This window comes from Microcebus murinus, chromosome 15 (genome assembly GCF_040939455.1).
Source record: "Microcebus murinus isolate Inina chromosome 15, M.murinus_Inina_mat1.0, whole genome shotgun sequence".
NCBI lineage: Eukaryota > Metazoa > Chordata > Mammalia > Primates > Cheirogaleidae > Microcebus > Microcebus murinus.
The window spans coordinates 38,180,702-38,207,261 of record NC_134118.1 but is presented as its reverse complement, the minus strand read 5'-3'; the positions used below and the strand labels follow the sequence as shown (position 1 = coordinate 38,207,261).

The 26,560-nt window shown below is 33.2% G+C and overlaps 1 protein-coding gene across 9 annotated transcripts in view; it reads right to left on the bottom strand.

Annotated features, from left to right (window-relative positions):
* Positions 1 to 26,560, bottom strand: part of LRBA (LPS responsive beige-like anchor protein) — a 635,991-nt gene that overhangs the window by 527,040 nt on the left and 82,391 nt on the right. For all 9 annotated transcript variants that reach the window (XM_076010592.1, XM_076010588.1, XM_076010587.1 and 6 more), the window contains exons 5-9: positions 20,726 to 20,821; positions 17,383 to 17,504; positions 17,165 to 17,291; positions 16,387 to 16,506; positions 14,394 to 14,540 (exon numbers count right to left, since the gene is read on the bottom strand). In XM_076010592.1, the coding sequence (XP_075866707.1) occupies positions 14,394 to 14,540; positions 16,387 to 16,506; positions 17,165 to 17,291; positions 17,383 to 17,504; positions 20,726 to 20,821 (612 nt within the window). The remainder of the gene's footprint in view (positions 1 to 14,393; positions 14,541 to 16,386; positions 16,507 to 17,164; positions 17,292 to 17,382; positions 17,505 to 20,725; positions 20,822 to 26,560) is intronic.

Sequence of the window (26,560 nt, the reverse complement as noted above, 5' to 3'; positions counted from 1 at the left end):
CAGTGTACAATTCTTTTAGTTCCTTGGTTGAGTTTACTCCTAAGCATTTTATTCTTTTTGATACTATTGTAAAAGGGATAATTTGTCATACTTTCCTTTTCATTGTTAGTATTATGAACTATGAACATTTCCTGTTCATTGTTAGTATTAAATATATAGAAACACAACTGATTTTTGTGTGTTGATTTTGTATCCTGCAACTCTGAACAATTCATTTACTAGTTCTAACAGTTTTTGGTGAAATCATTGGGGTTTTTGATATATAAGATCATGCTATCTGTAAAGAGGTAATTTTACTTCTTCCTTTCCAATCTGGATGCCTTTAAATTTTTTTCCTTACATAATTGCTCTACCTGGGACATCCAATACTGCGTTGAATAGAAGTGGCAAGAACAAGTAAATCCTGGGCCGGGCGCTGTGGCTCACGCCTGTAATCCTAGCTCTTGGGAGGCCGAGGTGGGCGGATCGCTCAAGGTCAGGAGTTCAAAACCAGCCTGAGCAAGAGCGAGACCCCGTCTCTACTATAAATAGAAAGAAATTAATTGGCCAACTGATATATATATAAAAAAAAATTAGCCGGGCATGGTGGCACATGCCTGTAGTCCCAGCTACCCGGGAGGCTGAGGCAGAAGGATCACTCGAGCCCAGGAGTTTGAGGTTGCTGTGAGCTAGGACGCCACGGCACTCACTCTAGCCTGGGCAACAAAGTGAGACTCTGTCTCAAAAAAAAAAAAAAAGAAAAGAACAAGTAAATCCTTACCTTGATCCTGATTTTAGAGGCAAAGTTCTCAGTTTTTCATGGTTGAATATGACATTAGCTATGGGCTTTTCATATATGGTCTTTTGTATGTTGAGGTAGTTTCCTTCTGTTCACAGATGGTTCAGTGTTTTCATATCATGAAAAGGTGTTGAATTTTGTCAAATGCTTTTTCTGCATAAGTTGAAATAATCATGGGGTTTTTGTAATTCACTCTCTTGTGTATTACACTGACTGATTTTCATATGTTGAACAATCCTTACATTCCAGGAATAAATCCCGCCTTGTCATTATATATAATTCTTTTAATGTGCTAATAAATTCAGTTTACTAATATTTTTGTTGAGGATTTTTCCATCAATATTCATCACAGATACTGGTCTGTAGTTTTCTTTCTTGTACTACCTTTACCTGGCTTTGGTATCGGGGTAATACTGGCCTCATAAAGTAAGCTTGGAAGTGTTCCCTCGTCTTTAATTTTTTCAAAGAGTTTGAGGAGCATTGATGTTAATTCTTCTTTAAATGTTTGATAGAATTCTCCAGTGAAGCCATCTAATCCTGGGCTTTTCTTTCTGGGAAGTTTTTGTATTATTGATTCAATCTCCTTACTAGCTATAGGTCTTTTCAGAATTTTTAATTTATTCTTGATTTAGTTTTGATAGGTTGTATGTTTCTAGGAATTTATCCATTTCTTCTAGGTTATACAATTTGTTGACATCTAATTGTTCACAGTAGTCTCTTATAATCCTTTTTATTTCTGTGACATCAGTTATGTCTCCTCTTTCATTTCTGATTTTATTTGAGTCCCCTTTTTTCTTCATCTAGCTAACAGTTTGTCAACTTTTTTGATCTTTTCAAAAAGCCAACTCTTAATTTCATTGATTTTTTTTATATTGCTTCTCTATTCTCAATTTCATTTATTTCTGCTCTAATTGTTTTTATCATTTCCTTCCCTCTGCTAACATTGATTTCATTGTTTTTCTATTTCCAGTTCCTTGCAGTGTAAAGTTAGGTTGTTGATTTAAGATGTTTCTTTTTTTATAATATAAGCCTTTACCACTAAAAATCTCCCTTTTGTTTTGCTTTCACTGAATGCCATAAGTTTTTTGTTTGTTTTTTTATTTTGAGACAGTCTCACTTTGTTGCCCAGGCTAGAGTGAGTGCCATGGTGTCAGCCTAGCTCACAGCAACCTCAATCTCCTGGGCTGAAGCGATCCTACTGCCTCAGCCTCCAGAGTACCTGGGACTACAGGCATGCGCCAACATGCTCGGCTAATTTTTTGTATATATATATATATATTTTTTTTTTTTTTTAGTTGGTCAATTAATTTCTTTCTATTTATAGTAGAGACGGGGTCTTGCTCAGGCTGGTTTCGAACTCCCGACCTTGAGCAATCCACCCGCCTTGGCCTCCCAGAGTGCTAGGATTACAGGCGTGAGCCACCGCGCCCGGCCATAAGTTTTGATATATTGTTTTCATTTTTATTTGTTTCAAAATATTTTCTAATTTCCCATGTGATTTCTTCTTTGATCCAATGGTTGTTTACATGTACTATTTAATTTCTACATACTTGTGGAAATATTCCACTGTGGTCAAAAAAGATACTTGGTATGATTTCAATCTTCTTAAATTTGTTGACAATTATTTTGTGTTCTAACATGTGGTCTATCCTGGAGAATGTTCCATGTGTACTTGAGAAGAATGCATAGTCTACTGTTGTTATAGGGAGTGTCATGTATATGCTTGACAACTGGCCTATATTGTTGTTTAATTCCTCTGATTCTTATTGATCTTCTGTCTGGTTGTGTTTGCTATTGAAAAGTTGACTACTGAAGTCTCCTATTATTATTTTGTTGCTGCCTACTTCTCCTTTCAGTTCTGTCAAGGTTTGCATCAGACATTTGGGAGCTCGGATGTTAGGTGCATGTATTTATAATTGTTAGATTTTCCTGGTGAGCTGAACCTCATATCATTATATAATGTCCTTCTTTGTCTCTTGTGACAGTTTTTGACTTAATGTTTATTTTGTCTTATGTAAGTATGAACACTCCTACTCTCTTTTGTTTACTATTTGCAAGTAATATCTTTTTTTCTATCCTTTCACAGTCAGCCTTGGTGTCTCCTCAGATATAAAGTCAGTTTCTTATATAGAGCATACAGTTAGATCTTGTTTTCTTTTTTTATTTTTATTTTAGTCCAGTCAGCCAATCTATGTCCTTTGATTGGGGAGGTCAATCTGCTTATATTTAAAGTAATTAGTGATAGGGAAGGACTTAATAATCCATTTGTTAATTGTTTTCTGTATGTCGTATAGCTTTTTTGTCTGTTTTCCTCTCTTGCTGACTTCCTTTGTGTTTCACTGACTTTTTGTAGTGACATGTATTAAAGCAAATTAAAATGGAGATCAGGCCTGGAAAACCTTGGTGCAGACAAAGACCTCAACACTGCTTAAATTGCAAACATAAGCAAAATTTGGGCCATTTCTTATAAATGCTTGTATTAGAAAAAAACAAAACTTAAGCACAACCAATCAAAGGCAGACAATTAACTTATAATGATACAACCAGAGACTTAACAAGACAGACCAAAAAAGGCAACTTTATACCTATAACCAATCAAATATCTTCTTTGTTTTATTCCTGCATTCACTCTATAAAAGCTTGTCTCTACACTTCATTATTGAAGTTCAAACCGTCTTTCGGTTTGGCGCTTCCTGATTTATGAATTGCTCAAACCCTCTTTTGGTTTGGTACTTCCTGATTCCTGATTCATGAATTGCTCAAATAAACTCTAAACTTTTCTTTGTCTCTTAGTTTATCTTTAACACATGTTTGATTACTATCTCATTTCCTTCTGTGCCTCTTCCATAGGTATTTTCTTTGTGGTTACCATGGGAATTACATAAAATATCTTAAAGTTATGGTAATATATTTTAAATTGATAATGACTTCAAGTGCATATAAAACTACATTCTTTATATCTTTATGCCCATTTTATATTATTGATGTCACAAATTACATCTTTTTATATAGTGAATATACTGATATTTAGTTATCATATGCTTTTGTCTTTTAAAATTTACATAGTGATTTACACATCAACATTACAATACTATAGAATTCTTATTTACCTACATATTCACCTTAACCAAAGAGCTCATATTTACTTTACAAACAACAGTCCTAAGAAATCACAGATAAGGATTTTTTTAAAAAGAAATATTTAACTATACCAATTTAAAGAAACAAAAAGGATTATCATATCCAACAGACTAGGAATATAATTCAATAGTTGCATAAAATATAAAATGTAAATTAGGATAGGAAAACTATCTTTACCCTTTAGATTTTTACATGAAACACTTAAAGGGCTTTAATTAAATATATCAACCAATTCTATTTAATTGTTTAAAAATTCGACCTCCTATATAACTGATTAATAAAATTATACACATAATTTTTAAATATTCATTTAAAATTTTTTTAATGAAAGCTAATTGTAGCAGGGATAGTATCACTGTATGTACCTAAAATAAATGCTTTTGGATAGAATGCTAACCTGCTTATCAACTTTTAGACAAAACAGCCATATGGTCTGAGAAATTATATAGTCCACTCTCTAGGTACAGCAACTAAAAAACTTCAAAGAAATTAGTTAAGTCCAAACAGTTATTTGTTGCTGAGTAGAGACTAGAAAGAAGCTCAATTAAAATTTTTTTTAATCTTACTCTTTGCTTCTATTCAAAGTACAGTACATCAACATTTACAGGTTGTTGAAAGAAATAGCTAAACAAACATTATATTTTTTATTCTGTATGGAATTTGGAAACAATCATTCCTACTAATAATCTTTACAGCTTTTAAATTGCAGGAATTAAAATTAGTACCAGTAAATCAAAATTACATGATATGGAAAAATAAGTTATCAAAATCAAAATTTTAATACATATTTTCTATAATACATTTTAGGAAATTATCATTTATAAAATATTTATAAATGGAAATTTCTTTAGCTGCCACAAAAGCAAATTTACTCAGATATTAAGAAACATGGTAAGATAAAATTCTTAGAACTCAATAAATAATTATGTGATTTAATGAAGAGAAATGGGCAAAAGTATTGAAAATGTTTCAAGAATTTCTGCTAATTTTATAAAAATAATATTCATCTATAAATGCTAGTTGATGTGATGAATTAAAATAAAAACAATGTCCTCCAAAGGATTTAAAGAAACAATATTTCAACAAACAGTAAGAACACAGAAAAGAAACATTCAACCCTTTATGTCTTGTGAATTATATATTTTAAAGTGTTAAGTCCTAATTAACTGCAATGTTTTAAAGGTCAGTCAAGAATTGCCGTTTTTCTTTTTCTTTGATGCAAGGTCTCTCATAGTTGCCCAGGCTAGAGTGCAGGAGGTGTCATCATAACTCACTGCAACCTCAAACTCCTGGGCTCAAGTGATCCTGCTGCCTTAGTCTCCTGAGTACCTTGGACTATAGGCGTGCACCACCATATCTGGCTGATTATTTTATTTTTTGTAAAGATGGGGTTTCGCTATGTTGCTCAGGCTGGTCTTGAACTCCTGGCCTCAAGCAATCTTCAGCCTCCCAAAGTGGTAGGATTACAGGCATCAATGACTGTGTCTGAAGAACTGCCATTTTTCAATATATCTGCTATCTAAAAGCAAGCACTGAGGAATTCTTTAAAAGGTGGATTATAGTATACAATAGACTTCAACAGTATTAAGTAAAGCAAGGAGATCAATTTCTCAACTGTATATTATTTGTAGTACAGTTTTATCACTCTCTGACCATATATGTAAGGAAAAGAATAGCTATTCTTCATCATAAATGACTGTCAATAAGACTTTTAGCCTGGGTTATGTAAAGTACTAATATCAGTAGTTATAAGGTGTCTCTGTGATACCATGTAACTTCACAGGTGAGAATATAAACCATGACACGAAGTAAGATTATTCCAAGAATATAAGGTTGGTTTAACACCAGAACAACAATCAGTGTAATATGCTGTATTAATAAAATACAGAACCAAAAAGAAAATATCACATGATCATCTCAATACAACCACAAAGAGCATTTGACAAAATTAATATATCTTCATGACAAAAACACTCAATGAACTGGGAGTTAAATTGAACTTCCTCAAATTGACAAAGAACATCTATGAAAAATCAATAATTAACATAATTATTGATAGCAAAAGACCAAATGCTTTCCCTCTAAGATCAGGAAAAAGAATGTAAGCTGACACCACCTTCTTCTATTCAACAGTGTTCTAGTGATTCCAGAAGTTCTAGCCAGGACAATTAGGCAAGGAAAAGAAATAAAAGGCATCCAGATTGTAATGAAAGAACTAAAACAATCTCAATTTGCAAATTATATAATCTCATATAAAGATAATACAAAAACTATCAGAGTTAACAAACTAGTACAACATGGTTGTGGGATAAAAGATAGATATATAAAAATCAATTGTATTATCATACCCAAGCAATGAACAATCCAAAAATGAAATTAAATTTCCAATAGCATATAAAAGAAGAAAATATTTAGGAACAAATTTAACAAAACATATGCAAGATTTGTTCACTAAAACCTACAAAACATTGTGGAAAGAAATGAAAGAAGACCTAAATAAACGGAAAGATGCCATGCTCATTGATTGGAAGACTTAATACTCTTAAGATGGCAAAAACTCTCAAATGAATCTGTAGCGTCAATGGAATGCCTATCTAAATCTTGCTGCCTTTTTCACAGTTTTGACAAGTTGAGTGTAAATTCATATAGAAACACAAGATATGCAGAACAGCCACCAAAAAGAAAAAAAATTTGAAAGAGAACAAAGTTGAAACAATCAAGACTTCCTGATTTAAACTGTATTCCAAAACTGTAGTAATCAAGACTGCATGGTACTGGCCTGAGGACAAATATAGAAATCAACAGAATAAAACTGAGAGTCCAGAAATAAACAATTACATTTATAGTCAACTGATTTTCAATGAGAGTGCCAAAACATACAATAAGGAAAGAATATTGTCTTCAACAAATGACACTGCGACTACTAGACATCCACATGCAAAAGAATGAAGTTGGACCCCTACCTTACACCACATTCAAAAATTAACTCAAAATGGATCAAAGCTTTACACATAAGAGCTAAAACTATAAAACTTTAAAACAGAAAAAAGAATAAATCTTTATGATATTGGATTAGGAAATTATATGACACCAAATTATAAGTGATAAGGAAAAATAGTCAAATTAGACTTCATCAAACTTTAAAAACCAGTTAATTTTAAATAGCCAGCCTCAAGAAAACCACAAAATGAGATAAAATATTTGCAAATCATATATATGATAATAAGACTTGTATCCAGAACATATATATGTGTGTGTGTCTGTGTGTGTATGTGTATATACATATATATATATACATATATATACATATACATACATATAAAACACTCTTAATACTAGGGCTGATGGGAAGGGAAAAACAGGAGTTATTTTAAAATTTGGTGGATATAGAGTTTCAATTTTACAAGATATAAAGAATTCTTGAGACTGGTTAGACAAACACTGTAAACCTACATAACACTACTGAACTGTACACTTAAAATTGTCTAAAATGGTAAATTTTATGTGTATTTTACCACAAAAATGTTATAGGCTGGGCACTGTGACTCACGCCTGTAATCCTAGCAACTTTGGGAGGCAGAGATGGGAGGATCACTTGAGGCCAGGAGTTGGAGATCAGCCAAAGCAAGAAGAGTGAGACTCCTCTCCATTAAAAATTTAAAAATTAGCCCAGCACACTGGCATGCACTTGTAGTCCCCGCTACTCAAGTGCATGAGGCAGGAGGATGGCTTGAGCCCAGGAGCTCAGGGTAGCATTGAGTTATGATAAGGTCACCACACTCCAGCCTGAGCAACAGAGCAGGACAGTCTCAAAAAACAAACAAACAAACAAACAAACAAAGTCTTAATTTTTAAAAAATCCTTACAACTCAACAGTAGAAAGATAAATAAAATTGAAAAATAGGTAAAGGATCTGAATAGATCTTTCTCAAAAAATAATATATAAATAGCCTATAAGGGCCTAGTACGGTCGCTCACGCCTATAATCCCAGCACTTTAGGAGGCCGAGGTGGGAGGATCACTTGAGGTCAGGAGTTTGAGACCAGCCTGCGCAAGAATGAGACCCCACCTCTAGTACAAATAGAAAAATTAGCTCAGCATAGTGGCTTATGCCTGTAATCCCAGCTACTCAGCCCAGGAGGCTAAGGCAGGATAATCACTTAATCCCAGGAATTTCAGGTTGCTGTGAGGTAGGCTGATGCCATGGCACTCTAGTCCAAGTGACAGAGGGAGGCTCCATCTCAAAAAAATAAAAAATAATAAAATAAATAAAAATTTAAAGAATAGCCTATAAACACATGAAAAGATGTTCAACATCATTAGTTATCAGAAAAATGCAAATCAAAACAACGAGATACTATTTCACACCCACTATGATGGCTGTAACAAAAAGTCAGATAAATTGGAGAGAATATGGAGAAATCAGAATCCTCATATATCGGTGTAGGAATGTAAAATGGTTTAGCCACTTTGGAAAACAATCTGAAAATTCCTCATATGGCCAAACATATGACCCAGCAATGCTACCATAAGTATAAAACCAAGAGAAATGAAACCATATACCCCATAAAAACTTGTACATAAGCATTCATATCAGCTAATATGCACAATAGCAAAAGGTAAAAACAACCCCAATGTCCATTACTGATGAAGAGATTAAAAAAAAATATGGGCTACCCATACAATGGAATATTAGGATAAAAAGGAATGAAGAACTGATAAATGCTACCACACAGGTGAACCTTGAAAACATTATGCTAGGTGAAAAAAAGACAATCACAAAAGACCACATATTGTATGACTCCATTAACATGAACTGTCCAGAACAGGCAAATCCACAGAGAGAGAAAGTAGAAGTTTACAGAACCTGATGGGAAAGAAAAATGGGGAGAGATTACTAATGGAATGTAGAATATTTTGGGGGGGGTGAACGAAATATAAAGTTAGACAGTGGTGACAGCCAATTGTGAATATACTAAAAACCACTGAATTATACAAATTAAATGGGTGAATTGGGTGAATGGTATGTCTATTACATTTCAGAATGCTTCTATTTTTAAAAAAATCATCTAGAGTAAAAGCTATTCTGAGTCCCCCTGACAAAGCTTTAAAACAAACTCAAAAAAAATAAAACCTAACTCTAAATAACTTTCTGGCTAGCAGAACAAAGCTCAATACTCTTTAAAGAATAGCAAAAAAAAAAAAAAAAAAAAAAAAATCCAACACTTAACACAGTAAAAATCATAATGTCCAATATGTATTCTAAAATTAATAAACAAACAGAGAAGGCTGAAATAACCATGAGAATGTCATTATATAAAAATAGACCCAGAAATAACATAGATGATGAAATTAAAAGAAAAAAGACATTAAAACAGTTATTATACCTATAATCAAAATGTTGGGATTTTTTTCTCTTTTAAAGCCTAACATGTAAGAAAAATAGATGATAATGAAAAAGAACTGAAACATAAAAATGAAAAACACAAAATGTGAAATGAAAAATTTACTTGATGGGACTAATGGCAGATTAGACATTTGAGAAGGAAGAATTAGTGAACATAAAGACATAGCAATGAAAACAACCCAAAGCAAATTATTTTTAAAAACTTATAGCAAAAAAAAAAAATCATAGAGTCTGTTGGCTTATTTTAAAGGGTCTGAAATAAACATAATATGAATCCCAGAAGAAAAAAATGAAAGAAAACATAATTGAAGAAATAATGGCCAAAATGTTTTCAAATTTGACCAAAATATAAACCCACAGATACAAGCAGTTTGAGTAATCTAAAGCAACCTAAGTACATGAAAAGTTTCTGACAATAGTAATAAAGAGCAAATCTTGAAGGTAGCAATAGAAAAAAGAAGTGTTACATACAGAGGCAGAAGTATAATAAAGACCATACCCTTCTTGTTGGAAACTTCTTGCAAATCAGGTGACAAAGAATATCTTTACAAAGCTCAAAAAAGAATACTGTCACCTTAGAATTCTATAACCACTGAAACTATTTTTCAAAACTAAAAGCAGAATAAAGGTTTTCTCAGACTAATGAAAGCTGAGAAAATTAACAGTAAGCCTCCACTAGAAGAAATATTAAAGTCATTCAAGTGGAAAGAGCATAATATGAAAATATGAATCTAAACAATGAAATGAGATGTCCTACAAATGGTAAATACATAGGTAAATATAAAACACAGCATCTTCTTCATTTTTAATGTCTTTAAAGTGAATCAAAAATAATAAAAATATATCATGGGATTTGTACTATACATAGAAGTAAAATCTATAACAATAAAAGAAAGGAGGGGGAATTGCAGGATAATGTTAGAAGGTTCTTACACTACATGTAAAATAATATCATCTGTTGGTAGACTATGATAAGTTAAAGATAAAGAATAATTAATAAACCAATAGCAGAAATAAATGGAATTCTAAAAAATAAATAATCCAAATGAAAGCAGGAAAAGGGAAGAATCAAAGAACAGATGAGACAAATAAAAACAAATACAAGATAGTAGATTTAAATCACAGAATACCTATCATTACATTGATGTAAATTATGTAAAAATTCAGTTAAAAAGCAGAGATTAGCTGACTTATTCAAAAACCAAGACTTATTTTACAAAATTCATTCTTTTAATAAAAATGTCCTTTTAATAAAAACTCTCGGGAAACTAGAAATGGACATTTTTTAACCTTATAAAATTCATTAAGTATGTACCAATGCTTCCCCCAAAAAATCAGGAACAAGGCAAAAATGTCTATTCCTACACTTCTATTTAATTTTTTTGGGGGGGGACAAAGTCTCACTCTGTTGCCCAGGCTAGAGTGCCATGGTGTCAGCCTAGCTCACAGCGACCTCAAACTCCTGGGTTCAAGCAATCCTCCTGCCTCAGCCTCCCAAGTAGCTGAGACTACAGGCATGCGCCACCATGCCCAGATAATTTTATATATATATTAGTTGACCAATTAATTTCTTTCTATTTATAGTAGAGACGGGTCTCGTTCTTGCTCAGGCTGGTTTCCAACTCCAGACCTTGAGCAATCCGCAGCCTCGGCCTCCCAGAGTGCTAGGATTACAGGCATGAGCCACCGCGTCCTGCCTATTTAATTATTTATACTAAAGTTCCACCTAGCACAAAATGGTAAGAAAAAGAGAAGGGATACAGATTGAAAATCAGGAAGTTAAACCCACAGTCTACATAAATTGTATAGAAAATTCTAAAACATTAATAATAATAAGCTAGAAAAACTAATAAGCAAGTTTAGCAAGGTCTTAGTTTAAAAGGTCAATAAACAAAATTCAATTATATTTATATATACTGGAAGCAAAATATCAGAATTTAAATTTTAAAAAATATAATGTATAATATCATCCAAAAAATATGAAAAACTTAGGAATACATTTAACAAAATGTGTCCATAATATATGCAATGAAAACCACAAAACATTACTGGGAGGAATTAAAGAAGATCAAGTAAACGGAGAGATATATCATGTTCACAGACTGTAAAGTTTAGTATTAGTAAGATGTCAATTCTCCCCTAACTGATCTATATATGCAATACAATTGCAAATAAAACCCCAGGCTTTTGTGGAAATTGATAAACCCATTCTAAAATGTCTGGAAATGCAAAGGGCTTAAAATAGTCAAAACAATTTTGAAAAAGACTAATAAATTTGAGGGTTTTAAAACTTCCTGTGTCCAAACCTTTCTATGAAACTATAATGATCAAGAGAGTATGATATTGGTGCAAGAAAAGACATATAGGGCCGGACATGGTGGCTCACGCCTTTAATCCTAGCACTCTGGGAGGCCGAGGCGGGAGGATTGCTCAAGGTCAGGAGTTCGAAACCAGCCTGAGCAAGAGCGAGACTCCATCTCTATTATAAATACAAAGAAATTAATTGGCCAACTAATATATATAGAAAAAAATAGCCAGGCATAGTGGCGCATGCCTGTAGTCCCAGCTACTCGGGAGGCTGAGGCAGCAGGATTGCTTGAGCCAAGGAGTTTGAGGTTGCTGTGAGCTAGGCTGACACCATGGCACTCACTCTAGCCTGGGCAACAAAGTGAGACTCTGTCTTCAAAAAAAAAAGACAAGACATATAAGTCAGGAATAGAATAGAGCCTCAAGGATGACAAGGTTATACAATGGAGAAAGAATACTGCTTACCAAAAAAATTGTAAAGGAACACCAGGGTATCATGATTGTCTTAGTCCATTCACGTTGCTATAACAAAATATCTTAGACCAGATGATTTAAAAACAAAAGAAACTTATTGTTTATTGAGAAGTCCAAGATCAAGACACCAACAGATTAAGTATCTAGTGAGGGATAAATGGTGCCTTCTATATTTTCTCATATTGAGGAAGGGCAAAAGGGTTCCTCAGGTCTCTTTTATAATTGCATTAATCCCATTTATGAGGGTGGAGGCATCATGACCTAATCACCTCCCAAAGGCCCCATTTCTTAATACCATCACATTGGGGGTTAGGTTTCAACATATAAATTGTGTGGGAGGGACACATATATTCAGACCATAGCGCCTATGAAAAAGAAAAATTAACTTTTACCTTTACCCCACACCATACACAAAAATTCACTCAAAATGGATCATGCCCTGAACATAAATGCTAAAATTTTAAAACTTAGAAGAAAATATGAAAAAAAATCTTTCCAACCTTGATATAGGTCAATATTTATTAGGACACAAAGAGCATGCTGATAATAGAAAAATTTTGACAAATTGGAATTCATAAAAATTAAATTCCTTTACTTTTCAAACATTATATTAAAAAAATAAAAACCATGACACACTAAGGAAAAATATCTGTAAATCATATATTTATTATATGATTATACAAAGAAATATCAAAACTCAATAATAAGAAAACAAACAACCCAATCAAAAAATGAGCAATAGATTTGAACACACTTCACACAGATACACAAATGACCAATAGCAAAGACAAGGTCCTCAGCATTTCCAGTCAATAAAACAATACAAATTAAAAGCACGATGAGATACTGCTACACAGTCATTCACATGTCTAAAAAGTGTGCCAATACCAGGTGTTTACAAAAATACAGAGCAAGTAGAAATCTTATATCTTGCTTGTGGGAATATAAAATTATACCACTACCTTGAAAAAGAGTTTGGTCATTTTGGTTACCATACCACTCAGCAATTATACTCTTAGGTATTTATGAAAGAAGAACATATGTCCACACAAAGAAGAACATATGTCCACCAATACTCATAGCAGCCTAATCATAACTGCCAAGAACTGGAAACAACTCCAATGTCCACTATCAGATGAATGGATTATAATGTGCTATATTTGTACAATGGAATACTACTCAGCAATAAAAAGGAACAAGTGCACTAAAACAAAACAACATGGATGAATCTTAAAACATGTTAAGAAGAAACAAAACTCATAGGACCACATATTGCATGATTTACAAAAAACCTTAAGAAAAACAAATTTAATCTACTGATAGAAATTAGAGCAATGGTTGCTTGTCTGATAGAAAGGGCTGGGGTTAGGAAAGAAGGAATTGATTGGGAAGGAGAACAATGAAACCTTTCACAATGATGGAATGTTCTATTTCTTGATTGCTGTGGTAATTATACTTTTGTCAAAATTAATTAAAATATTTACACTTTATATTGCCTGTAAATGATATGTAAATCAACTTTTAAAAGTCAATTTGGTTTTCAAACAAACATAGCAGACATTAAATTTCTCCCTGAAACCAAACTTGAGACCACTGATGGCTGAACCCAGAGTTTCCCAAATTTTTCTGGCTCATAGCACTCTTAGCATCTCAGTAATTTTTTCATGAAACTCTTTACCATAATAAATAGTGAATATTTCTACTTATTATTAATAAATAGCTTAGTCCAAATAACCTTCTATTCTAACAAAATTAATAAATAACTTGGTCCAAGCAACCTTATAGTCTAACAATGTAGTAACCATTTAAAAAAATTAATGTATAAGTTGATAGAAAATTAACATGTTTCTTTTATTATTATATTGACAAAATTATTTATTAATGGGATGTATGTGCATCTAAGGCACTGTACAAATTCTCAAGCCATGGAGTCAGATTATAATACCACCATACTCATTTTCTATTCCACATTTTCACATGATACTAGCTTTTTATCACAGCAACTATCAAAACTTTACCTGTGCAAAGATATGACATCATCGAAAGAAATGCAGCACAAACTAAAGTTGAAACTTGAACTAATTATTTGTGCAATGCCCCACATAAGTCAAATATACAGCATTTCCCTCATAAATTGGTATGCTTCAGACCCCAGTGACTTCTCTGTAGTGTTCCTGGTTACCTTAACATATAGTTTGGTAACCCAAATAGATTTCCACATGCATAACCCACCTTCAAATCAAGCTCAACTATCATCGGTGAGACAAGTGAATGGTAAGTACATACCTTGTATCCAAGGCCCAACTGATAAATAGCAAAAATCTGAGCTGCATTAAGAGCTTCACTAAAAAGGTAAACAGCAGTCATCTGACCACAGAATACTCTGTTAGCATCTGCTGTTTCTGATGAACCCAGAAAACATTTGTCAAAGGTCTGTGAAAGAAAATAGAAGATTTTATTAGGAAAAAAAAATATATATATATACATATATATATACACACACACACTCCAGAAATAATAAAAACCTTTATTGCTATAAATACTTTGTCCATCCTAAACTATACCTGAATAGATTAAAATACTAATAATTCATTTAGCATTTCATTTAATTCCCATGGTGTAGAGATCAGAAAAGATGTTATGGAAACATGAGTTTTCTAAAGTGCAGTAAACAAAACTTGATAATAAAGTGGATGCAAAAAAGAAGTCAGAAATCATTATGGCTCTGAAGGTCCACAGTTGGGAAACCAAAAATTCAGATAGAAAAGCAGGCATTGGAGCAAGGAGGAAAATAATGAGTTAGGTTTGGGACACAGACCAAACTTTTCTTTGAGCTAATTACAGATGGAGTTTATATGGATAAAGAAACAGTTGTCAACAGGGTTCTGCAAGTTTGGGGAAAAGTTAAAGCTGAAAAGACAAACTTTTGCAGACATCAACGTATAGATAATGGGTAAAATCATAGGTTTAGACATAAATCTCTCAAAAGGAAAATGTAAATCCAGCTGGCATGTGTTTCTCTTGTAACATAAAAAAATCCTGTTAATAATGTCCAGGTTGTAAAGACATTATAAAACCTACGTGTACAATGTAAAAGGAAAAAAGAAAAGTTCTTCATGACTCTTTAAGAGTATCATTTTATATCATGACACCATCAGAAAGAATGGTAGGAAATGTGTATGTAATGACATTAGGGAATACAGAAAAGTTGTAAACACTGTGTTCTCAAGCCAAACCACCTATTCAAATCCCTGTTTCCTGAGCATGGCAGGTTACTTAACATCTCTGTGCTTCACTCTCTTTATCTGTACAACGGAGATTACAATAGTGCTTATCTTGCAAGGTTGCTGGGGATTTTAGAAAATAAATTTATTTATTACAATGGCTGGAAGATAAAGAAGCACTTAGTAAAAAACAGGTTACAAAACAATATATACATAGCTGATCCCTTTTTTATAATAATAAAAAAAAGAGCTAATGCTTACTGAGTGTTCATTCTGTACAAGGCACTCTACTAATATATTTGTGAATATTATCTCATTTAATCATCACAATAGCCTTTTGAGGTGTGAACTATTTTCTGCCCATTTTCAAGTGGGAAAAAACTAAGGCCTAATAGATTAAATAAGGTCACACAGTCACTAAACTAGAGAGCTGAGATTCAAACCTAAGTCTGTCTGATACAACACCCTCAAAGTAGGCATTAAGCAATACTTATATATACATGTAACAAAAATATGAAAGAAGTTAATGGATGAACAGTATAGCTTGTGTCCATTTTCCTGAACTTTTTCAAGTTTTCTATAAAAAGAATGTAATTAGGAGAAAAATAAGAAAATTTTTAATTTCACACAAACCCATGGATCTCTTTCTGAATCTTGAAAATATTATAATAGTTATCTATAGCAGCTAGAATTATATGCAAAATGTACAAGTATGCATAATATAACTCATTCAAAAACTGGTTAGAGCCCTATAGTGGAGTTTGCATTTATGTTGGTAAATGGACCAAACGCTGTCAAGATATAGCCACTATATCTACAAATCTTTAACTTTACTATATCCAGAATAATTTTATAACAAAGACTGAGTAATATCTTTTCTTACACATTAACAAGTTGTATTCAATAAATAAATTAACATGCTACCCAAATTATGGTTATAAAAGTCCACCACTGTGGCATTTCCAAAACATATATTCAAGTTCTAAAACTTTTTGTTTAAAAAGTTCATGCTTTAAAAATAATTTTTTTCACTGCAACATTCTAAAACTACTTACATCACTGGTATTGACAAACCATGTTATCTCTCCATAGGAAGCTAGCTCGCCATTCACATAACATCGAAGTTCACTGTTCTTCCATCGGTTATAAACGTGCACTATGGTTACCATATACCACTAAAGAAGCAAAAAGAAGTACAAAATAATAATAATGATTCTCCCAATGACACAGCCATTTAGATAATAAGTAAAAACTAAACAAGTTATAATTAAACCTAAAAATAAAATAAAAATACCTTTATTAAATTCAATATTTAACTTCTGGAATAGTATCTATTCATGGGGGCTCTCAATTGATAAGAACTTACTAAATTATTTTTCCAGCTTTCTATTATGCAAATTTTCAAATATACCTACCAAAAGCTGAAGATCAATTACAAACACCTTCTTTCCAACTACCTAGACTCCACAATTGACAACATTTTCCATATTTGCTTTATCTATCTGCCTATTACCTATCTATACATTTTGTTGAGCCATCTATTGAACTTTAATTTTAAGGTACAAAAGCAAACACATATTAAATTTGAACTACTAAAATAATTGCCATTGATATTTTCTCCTTATATTTTCCTGAAACTCCATAAATGACTATCAAATCTTTTTGTTATTCAAATCAGAGAGGTTAACCATTATCCAGTGATTTACACTTGATTTTTTGAAACGATATAAATAGAATTATGATTTATCTTATTACATGAATAACAGTAAAACAAAGCATTCTGAAGGTTGGCAAAGCTTGTTAACATAACTATGACTCAGTAAGATCACATACCTTTTGTGGCTTGAAGTCAAATTTCACACAATGTTGAAAGCCTTTCCCTTTTGACTTTATTGATGTTATAATCAAACAGCCTCCAACAAAATGAGCAGAATAACCAAGACCTTTACTGGTTCTGAAACTATAAAGAATAAGTTTTCATTTTACCTCTAAGCATTCTTCTCATTTTCAAAGTAAGATATTAACACTCATCAGTTTATAGAAATACTTACCAATACAAATATGGTTTATCTTTATCTACATTGATGTTATTTACAGGATCCATTCTAAGCCAGGTATGAAATGTAAAACCATTCTGGTATGGCCATTTGGCTATAGGGGGTAATGCAATAGCCTAAAGGGAAAGAAATTTTGAGTTATTAATTCATGTAAAAACCTTATTGAAATCATGAAAATGAGACTTTAGAATGCTATATGTATTTATACTATGTCATATTACTTTGCCACCATTAAAATATCTGAAAGGAAACTCTTTATCTGGAGGAAGACTTCATAACTTTTGAATTTTTCCAAATATATAGTAATGACATTAATAAAATAAATGAAACTTTCAGTGTCACCTGCTGGACACATGCATGTTGTCTGCTTCATTTCTTAGAATGAGCATAACCAAAGAGATGACAATAAAAAGAGATAAGTAGTGATATCAAATTGAAAATCTGTTGCTGAAATTTTAAGGCATTAGGAAAGAGAAAGATGGACTAAAAACATAAAAGTTAAAGAAGAAGCTTGGTATAGCTGCTTTTTTTAACTATTAATATAAAACTAAAGAGGTTTAGTTCATAACATTTTTAAATTGGCTTTAACACAGTTAGAGGCATAAAATATCATACTGTATAATCGAAGGAATCCTGAATAGCCAAAACAATCTTGAAAGAGAAGAACAAAGTTGAAGAACTTATACTGCCAAATTCAAAGCCTACTACAAAGCTACAGTCATAATGACTATGTGGTATTGGCATAAGGACTTTGAGCCCTTTGGACAGGCAAATCCTTCGTAATTACAACACCAAAAGCACAAATGACAAAAGAAAAATATATAAGCTGGACTTTATTAAAATTTAAAACTGTAATTGAAAGACACCATCAAAAAATTGAAAAGACAAGACACAAAAATGGAGAAAAATATTTGCAAATTGAGTATCTAATAAAGAACTTACATCCAGAATATATAAAGGACTCTTACAACTCAAAAAGACAAATGCAATTTTAAAACGAGCAAAAGATCTGAATAGACATGTCTCCCAAAAAGACATATAAATGGCTAATAAGGGCATGAAAAGATGCTCAACATCATTAGTCACAAAGGAAATACAAATCAAAACCACGATGAAATACTGCTCCATACCCACTAGGGTGGCTACGATAAAAAAAGACAGATATTAACCAGTGTTGGCTAGGATGTAGAGAATTGGAACACTAGTACATTGCTGGTGGGATTTTAAAATGATACAGCCACTTTGAAAAACAATCTGGAAGTTCCTCAAAATGTTAAACATGCCAGGTACAGTGGCTCACACCTATAATCCCAGCACTCAGAGGCTGAGGTAGGAGAATACCTAGGTAGATACCCAAGGCAAATGAAAACATATATCTACCCATAAAATTGTACTCAAAAGATCATAACAGTATTTTTCATAACAGCCCAAAAAGTTGAAACTCCAAATATCCATTAATTGGTGAATTATTAAAATGTAGTTTGATATATCCACACAATATAATATTAGCCATAAAAAGGAATGAAGTACTGATACATGCTACACCATGGATAGACCTTGAAAACATTATGCTAAGGCAAAAAAGTCAATCATAAAAGACTATACACTGTATGATTACATTTATATGAACTGTCCAGAACAGACAAATTCATAGAGACAGAAAGTAGATTAGTGGTTGCCTACAACTAGGGGACTAGGGGGAAATGGGCAGTGACTGGTAATGATTACGGGGTTTCTTTTGGGGGTGATGAAAATGTCCCAAAATTGGTTGTAGTGATGACTGCGGAACTCTGTGAACATTAACCCATTAAATTATATATTTTAAATGAGTTAACAGTATGGTATGTGAATTATAGCTCAATAAAGCTGTTTAAAAAAATTGAACTACACAAGTTTTCGTTTTATAATTTACATATGCATTTATATACACATGTAATATGTACACATATATTCTTTTATTTATATGTATTAGATACACCATAAAACATGAAAAACATGATAGAGTCAAATTTATGTAATCACACTATTGAGACTTCAAGAGGCTGATTTAAAATGAATGGTTCATTGAGGAAATAAAAAGAAAAGAATACATATTTGGTGTGTACATATGTTCTCTCTCACTGAAAATGAGAGAAGGTATGAAAGTTTGTAAAAGCACCTTATCCATGAGTACTTTAAATTCCCTTTAAAAGCTATGTTTAAGGAAAATAATGAGTCACTAAATATATTTAAAATACCTATTCTTCACAAATTTCAAAAGCTGTTCAGCTAAACTGCCCCACTTTCAAGATAAATGCAGATAAGTAGAATGGACACAGTGTATTCTTGGAGAATTACAAATAATAAAATAATAACATAATGCATGAAAAAAAGTTAATCTCATGAGAACAATTATGTTATAGGCAAATGATAGGTTCAGTGAAAAGAAAGTAAAGTTATCCTGTAAAGCTTCAAATACAAAATGTCTTTTGAGGAAAAATTATAAAAGAAAAGAATGAACAATAAAACTTCTCAATGAAAGTTTGTGTATGAAAAATTCAAATATCACAAATGTCCTTTTAAAACACATTCTTATCTTTCTGCAGATATTGTCTGGCTAGCAAACAAGATTTTATGAAATCCAGAGTACAAAATGAATGAAAGGAAAGATAAGCTCAGAAAAAGAACAGGCTGCAATATCTTTTTTAAAAAATCCTTTTTTTTGCTTGTAACAGACTGACCAATGTAATAATGAAGAAATAAAAAAGCTTTCACAAATAATATGTAAACATTATATGATGTGCTCCTATAACATTTTGAAACATTACCCTACATAATTGCCTGATTTATAAACTCATTAACAGCTTACAAGAATGATAAGACTGACATAATTTGGGAATTTATAAGTTAGGAAAACTTGCCTATAAGTTTCAAAGAGTTACTATCATTGTACATACTATGTACAAAGGAAACAGAGGTAGGGAAATATAAGGATAGATAAAGATGTTCAGAAAGACAGAATATGAACGCATTAACACACTAATAGCTACTTAAGAATGGAAAGATAAATTCATAGAACAAAATGGCTACGCTTAAAAGAACTGGGTTCTTAACTCGACTGCTGACCCAAGCTATGACTGAGCACTTTCTCAACTACTCTGAGCTTCTATTTCGTCATATCTAAAACAGTTAGGAAAAAGTAACATGCGCAATTGTCACAAAGATTAAGTCAGCTCATGCAGAAAACCTTCTACCTAACACAAAATCTGTCAGGGTGTTGTTCACAGGGCTGTATTTTCAGGAAGAAAAGGAAAAGAGAACTCAAAGTGATTTCCTCATTAATATAATATTTACTTACTGCAGCACTCTTTCCTGGAAAGTTGAAAAAGGCATCAGGGCCATACTTCTGAGGCATGTGCTTTAACACAGACAGCAACTTCCCAGCATGTGGAGGCTATGAAAATAATTAACAATTCATCGACCACATTATTCACCATAAAACAGAAATATATATTTTAAATATAGTAATGTTTTGATATACACAAGAATAACCAAATAATGCTATAAGCTTATAAGCATATAAATTAACAAAAAGTTATTTTCAACTATTTTAAAGAAATAATGTACTCTATGCCTTTTTCTGTAATACTATAGGACATATTAGGTGTCCAATAAATATGAGCCAATATCGTTTGACACTTGAAACTCTTCTCCATAATACAGCAAAAATGATCTTTTAAAATTACAAACTATATCAACCCACCCTTCTTTAAAACACTTTTTATTTTAACAAATACTTAAATAATTCTTACTTAAACAATATGCCACTATTAAATGTACTTTGAAAATATTAAAATATTTTAACCACTCTATGGAGGGGTATTACTATTACCCCCATTTTACAGAGGAGGAATCTGAGGTGGAAGAACATTCCTAAGGTCACACAGGTACTAACTGGCAAGGTCAGGATCAGAACTCACTGAAACAGAGTCCATGCTTTTAACCACTAAGCTGATACTCCTGAATTTATGATAAGATTACATTCTGATAAACCCACGGTAAACTGAAAATAAAGTTAAATTAAAAATGGATTTTCTACTTAAAATGGGTTTATCCCAAGTAGCCCATCTTAAGTCAAGGAGTATATTGAATACACATCACTTTCCCGCCATCATAAAGTCCAAAAATCATTAAGTCTGAACTTTCACCATCAAAATGGGGGCCAAAACCCTTAATATGGCTTACAGATACTTTATCAATCTTTCAAGTCTCATCTTTCATCTCACCCTCCCCTTTCTCTGTATTCCATCCACAATGCCTTCTCTCAATCTTCTCCCCACAACAGGGCCTGACCACAAGCTCTTCCTTATGCTTAAGATGTTCTCAATAAGCTTACTCCATTCCCTTTTCAGCCAAGTAAATCTCACCCATCTTATCAAACCTTTTTTTTTTTAAAGAGACAGGTTCTTGCTCTGTTGCCTAGGCTGGAGCACAGTGGTGCGATCATAGCTCACTACAGCCTTGAATTCCTGGGCTCAAGTGATCCTCCCACTTCAACCTTCCAAGCAGATGGACTACCAGTGCAGCCAGCATGCCAGGCTAATATTTTTTTTTATCGTTTTAGAGACAGGGTCTTCCTATGTTACCCAGGCTAGTCTCAAACTCCTTGCCTCATGCAATCCTTCCACTTCACCCTTTCCAACAGCTGGGATTACAGGCATAAGCCACCTCTACCCATCCTTTAGTAGTGGTCCCCGACCTTTTTGGCACCAGGGACCAGTTTCATGGAAGACAATTTTTCCATGGATGGGGAGGGTGCGGGTAGAGCTCAGCCCAGTTCCTAACAGGCCACGGACCAGTACCAGGGCTTGAGAACCACAGCCTTCAAGCTCATCTTAATGGGCATTTGCTCAGTCTTCCCTGAACCTGACAATGAGTTAACCTTCCCTATTATTTGTCATTCTACAATATACCTCTACTGCACTGCATGTATAAATGCTGTACTATGACATTTATTTGATTGTTTCTTTGGCTCACAAGTCTCTAATACTGAAACAATCCACAACTAAAATGAAAAATCCCATTTACAAAGAAAAGCAAAGTACAATCAAATATGCATTATCATTTTAACCAGTTTATAAGCAAATAAGACAAAGTATAGGATATTCCTCTTTATTAAAAGTTCAAAACACAGTCAAACTATAAGTGAAATCATTGATATGCCTTTATCATATTTTAGTAGCTGCTATAAGATATCATTGCTAATTGTGTAAAAGAGTTTTAAAACCTTTTACAAAAATATTAAGTGAAGAGTTTCATTGATAAGTGATCAAGAAATTTTCAATTAACCTCACACTGCTCAATTATAAAAACGTAGGAACAAGTAACTGCAATCACACTGACTTTTTAAAAATAAATTGCAGGCCGGGCCTGGTGGCTCACACCTATAATCCTAGCACTCTGGGAGGCTGAGGCGGGATAATCATTTGAGCTCAGGATTTCTAGAGCAGCCTGAGCAAGAGTGAGATCCTGTGTCTACCAAAAATAGAAAAAATTAGCCAGGCATGGTGGTGCATGCCTGTAGTCCCAGCTACTCAGGAGGCTGAGGCAGAAGGATCGCTTGAGCCCAGGTGTTTGAGGTTGCTGTGAGCTAGGCTGACACCATGGCACTCTAGCCAGGGCAACAGAGTGAGACTTTGTCTCAAAAAAAAAAAAAAAAAACAACAACAAATGAAATAAATTACAAAGTGAAATAAAGTGACCAAAAACAATTTGGCAGTAAAAAATAAAAGTACAGTACTGTAGCATTATCATCTAGAGAAATGTTTCCTCCAAGTTTCCTTTCTGATAAACCAGTCAACAAAAGACTACATTAAGATAAGCACTTTACTCCACAGTCACTGCCAGGGAAGTATATATTGTACTAGGAAAGCCCTTCAGAAAATAAATTAATAGTCATATTTCAAGAGACTTTAAAAATATTCATGTCCACTGATGCACTATTTCCATATGTAAAAAATCTATGCTAAAGTAATAATTACAAAGGCAGATAGAGATATAGACATAAAGATTTTTCACTGCAGTTCTATGACAGCAAAATATGGAAATAAATTGAATGCCTACTAATAAATAGCTAAACAAATGCAATGAATAGGTTCGAGCAAGGCCTTGCTCTTGTTTTATTAATAGTTCATTATTTTTTCCCTTTCTCCTCCAAAATCATTCTCATTCTCTTCCCCCTCCCAATAAGCTGCTATATTAACATGTTTAATCTTTTTATTCATATTCCTTCAAAAATGTTTTTGTGTGCTTGTACTTACCATTTCAATGGTGTTAGGTTAAATATATTATTGTTTATTACTTTCTTCCTACATTTGTTGCATCTATTCCTATTACTCTGTACATTGATTCTAACTGCTATATAATAACCTATTCTGCATCCAATACATTTTTCCCATCCACTCTCTTAATGATGAATACTCATGTTGACAATTCATTGCCATAAAAAATAATGCTTCCACCAACATCCTCATGTATATTTCCTTATGGAACTATATGAGAATTTCTTGCAATATGCCCTCAGGAGCAAATTATTAAAGGATTGGATATAGGCATAATTTACATGAATAAGTAGCACTAGACTCCTTTTCAGGTTGGCTCCATTAGTGTTCATTCCAACCAAAAAGCACACAGGTATAAAATAATGCTATCTTCCCAACTATACTTTCCATTATCCAACTTTAAAGTCCCTGAAACTATAGACAGAAGATGACATATAGACACTGTTTTAATGTAAATGTCTCTAAGGATTGATTATATGTTTATTTGGTTGTAGGGATTCTACCTCTGTAAATAAATATCTGTTTCATATCCTTTGCTATTTTCTTACATATAATTTTCTACATTCACAAGTATTATAAAATGTTTTAATTATATATTCAGAATAAATTATTTGAATATAAATCAAAACCAAACAGTGTACTTTCGTTTCTGGACATGATACAGTAACATGACTTGGACTTACTCACCCACCATTAACAACTAGAAAATTAAACAAAATGTATGAAACAGAAACTGTTTTCAAACATGGAGGAAGGATAGCTCAAGACCATCATCCTTGATAAAGGGAAACAAAAAAAATTACTTTCTACCTGGAGTCAATTTCCACATCGTTGCATTGGGAGAGGGAAACTGAGAACCTGAAAGTCTCACTGAATTGCAGAGGCAGAAGTTGGAGTACAGGGAGTTCAAGATGGATAGAAGTTCCAGGACAGAATACTATAGAGGAAGGAGCTATAAAAAGCAGCAGCTCCAGAAATCTGCATAGACTATTTGGTTCAATACCAAACTGTTCATGCTATGATAAAACTCAACAAGTGTGACTAAGATACTAAAAGCTATAATTTAAAGAATTCCCAGAACTAATACAGAACTAGGAATTGAGACCCTACTGGATACTGTGGAGAGACCACAGTCTTGTGCTACCTCATGTCCCATGTCTGAGACTTATAGTCATTCAATAGAAACTCTAGAGGCACCAGGCCTGAACAGTAAAGCTAAACCAGCCTTAGAGTAACAGTTACTCTAAACCTAACTGCGGGGGGCGGGGGGGGACCTAAAAATTAGCATTAAAGGATAAAGTTGATCTGTAATTATTTGCCTGCAAAAAACAGTCTAAGAATCTTAAAAGGAATATGACAAGTGGAGTAGCTGTTTCATAAGCCAAAGCAGGAGGATTATTTGAGGCCAGGAGTTTGAGACCAGCCTGGGCAACTGAGGAAGAATCATCTCTCCAAAAAATTTTAAAAATTAGCGCGCCGTGATGGCACAAGCCTGTAGTCCTAGCTGCTCGGGAGGCTGAGCCAGAAGGATTGCTTGAGCTCAGGAGTTTGAGGCTGAGGCTGCAATAATCTACAATGGCACCACTACATTCCAGCCTGGGTGACAGTGAGACACAGTCTCAAAAAAAAAAAAAAAAAAAAAAAAAAAACCCACAAAATCCAGCACTCAGAAGCATACAATTTACTACATCTAATATCACTATGTCTAAATTCAGTAGCCATAAGAAGCAGGAAAATGTGACCTATAAACAGGAACAAAATCAGTAAGTAAAAAACTGACCTAGATAATAGCACTTTGGGAGACTGAGGCGGGAGCATTGCTTAAGCTCAGGAGGTCAAGACCAGCCTGAGCAAGAGTAAGACCCTGTGTCTACTAAAAAAAAAAAAAAAAAAAAATTAGCTGAGTGTTGTGGCATGGGCCTATAGTACCAGCTACTCATGAGGCTGACGCAAGAGGATCACTTGAGCTCAGGAGTTTGCATTTGCAGTGAGCTATGATGACACTACTGCATTGTACCAGGGGCGCCAGAGAGTAAGACTCTTTAAAAAAAAAAAAAACTGATCTAGAAAATGACAGAGATGACAGAATTAGTAGACAAGAGTATTAAAGCAACCATTATTATACTAAATACTTACTGTCAAGGATTTAAAGGAAAATATGAACATAATGAGGAAAAAAATGGAAGATATTAAAAAAAACAAATAGAATTTACAGAGATAAAAAATATACTACCTGAAATTTTCAATGGATGGAATTAACACACTGCTGAAGAAAAGATCAGTTAACTTGAGACTATAGCAAAAAAAGCAATCTAATATGAAGCACAAAGACAAAAGACAAAAAAAATCAACAGGCCAGGCACGGTGGCTCACCCTGTAATCCTAGCACTCTAGGAGGCCGAGGCGGGCGGATTGCTCAAGGTCAGGAGTTCAAAACCAGCCTGAGCAAGAGCGAGACCCCATCTCTACTATAAATAGAAAGAAATTAATTGGCTAACTAATATATATAGAAAAAATTAGCCAGGCATGGTGGCGCATGCCTGTAGTCCCAGCTACTCAGGAGGCTGAGGCAGTAGGATTGCTTGAACCTAGGAGTTTGAGGTTGCTATGAGCTAGGCTGACTCCACGGCACTCACTCTAGCCTGGACAACAAAGTGAGACTCTGTCTAATAAATAAATAATAAATAAATAAATAAATCAGTCAGTCAGTCAGTTAACAGATCTCACTGACCTGTGAGACAATATCAAGAGGTATAACAAATTTATAATTGGAGTGCCAGAAAAGAAGGGAAAGGGGAACAAGAAATGATATTTGAAGAAATAATGACCAAAATTTTTCCAAATTTGATAAC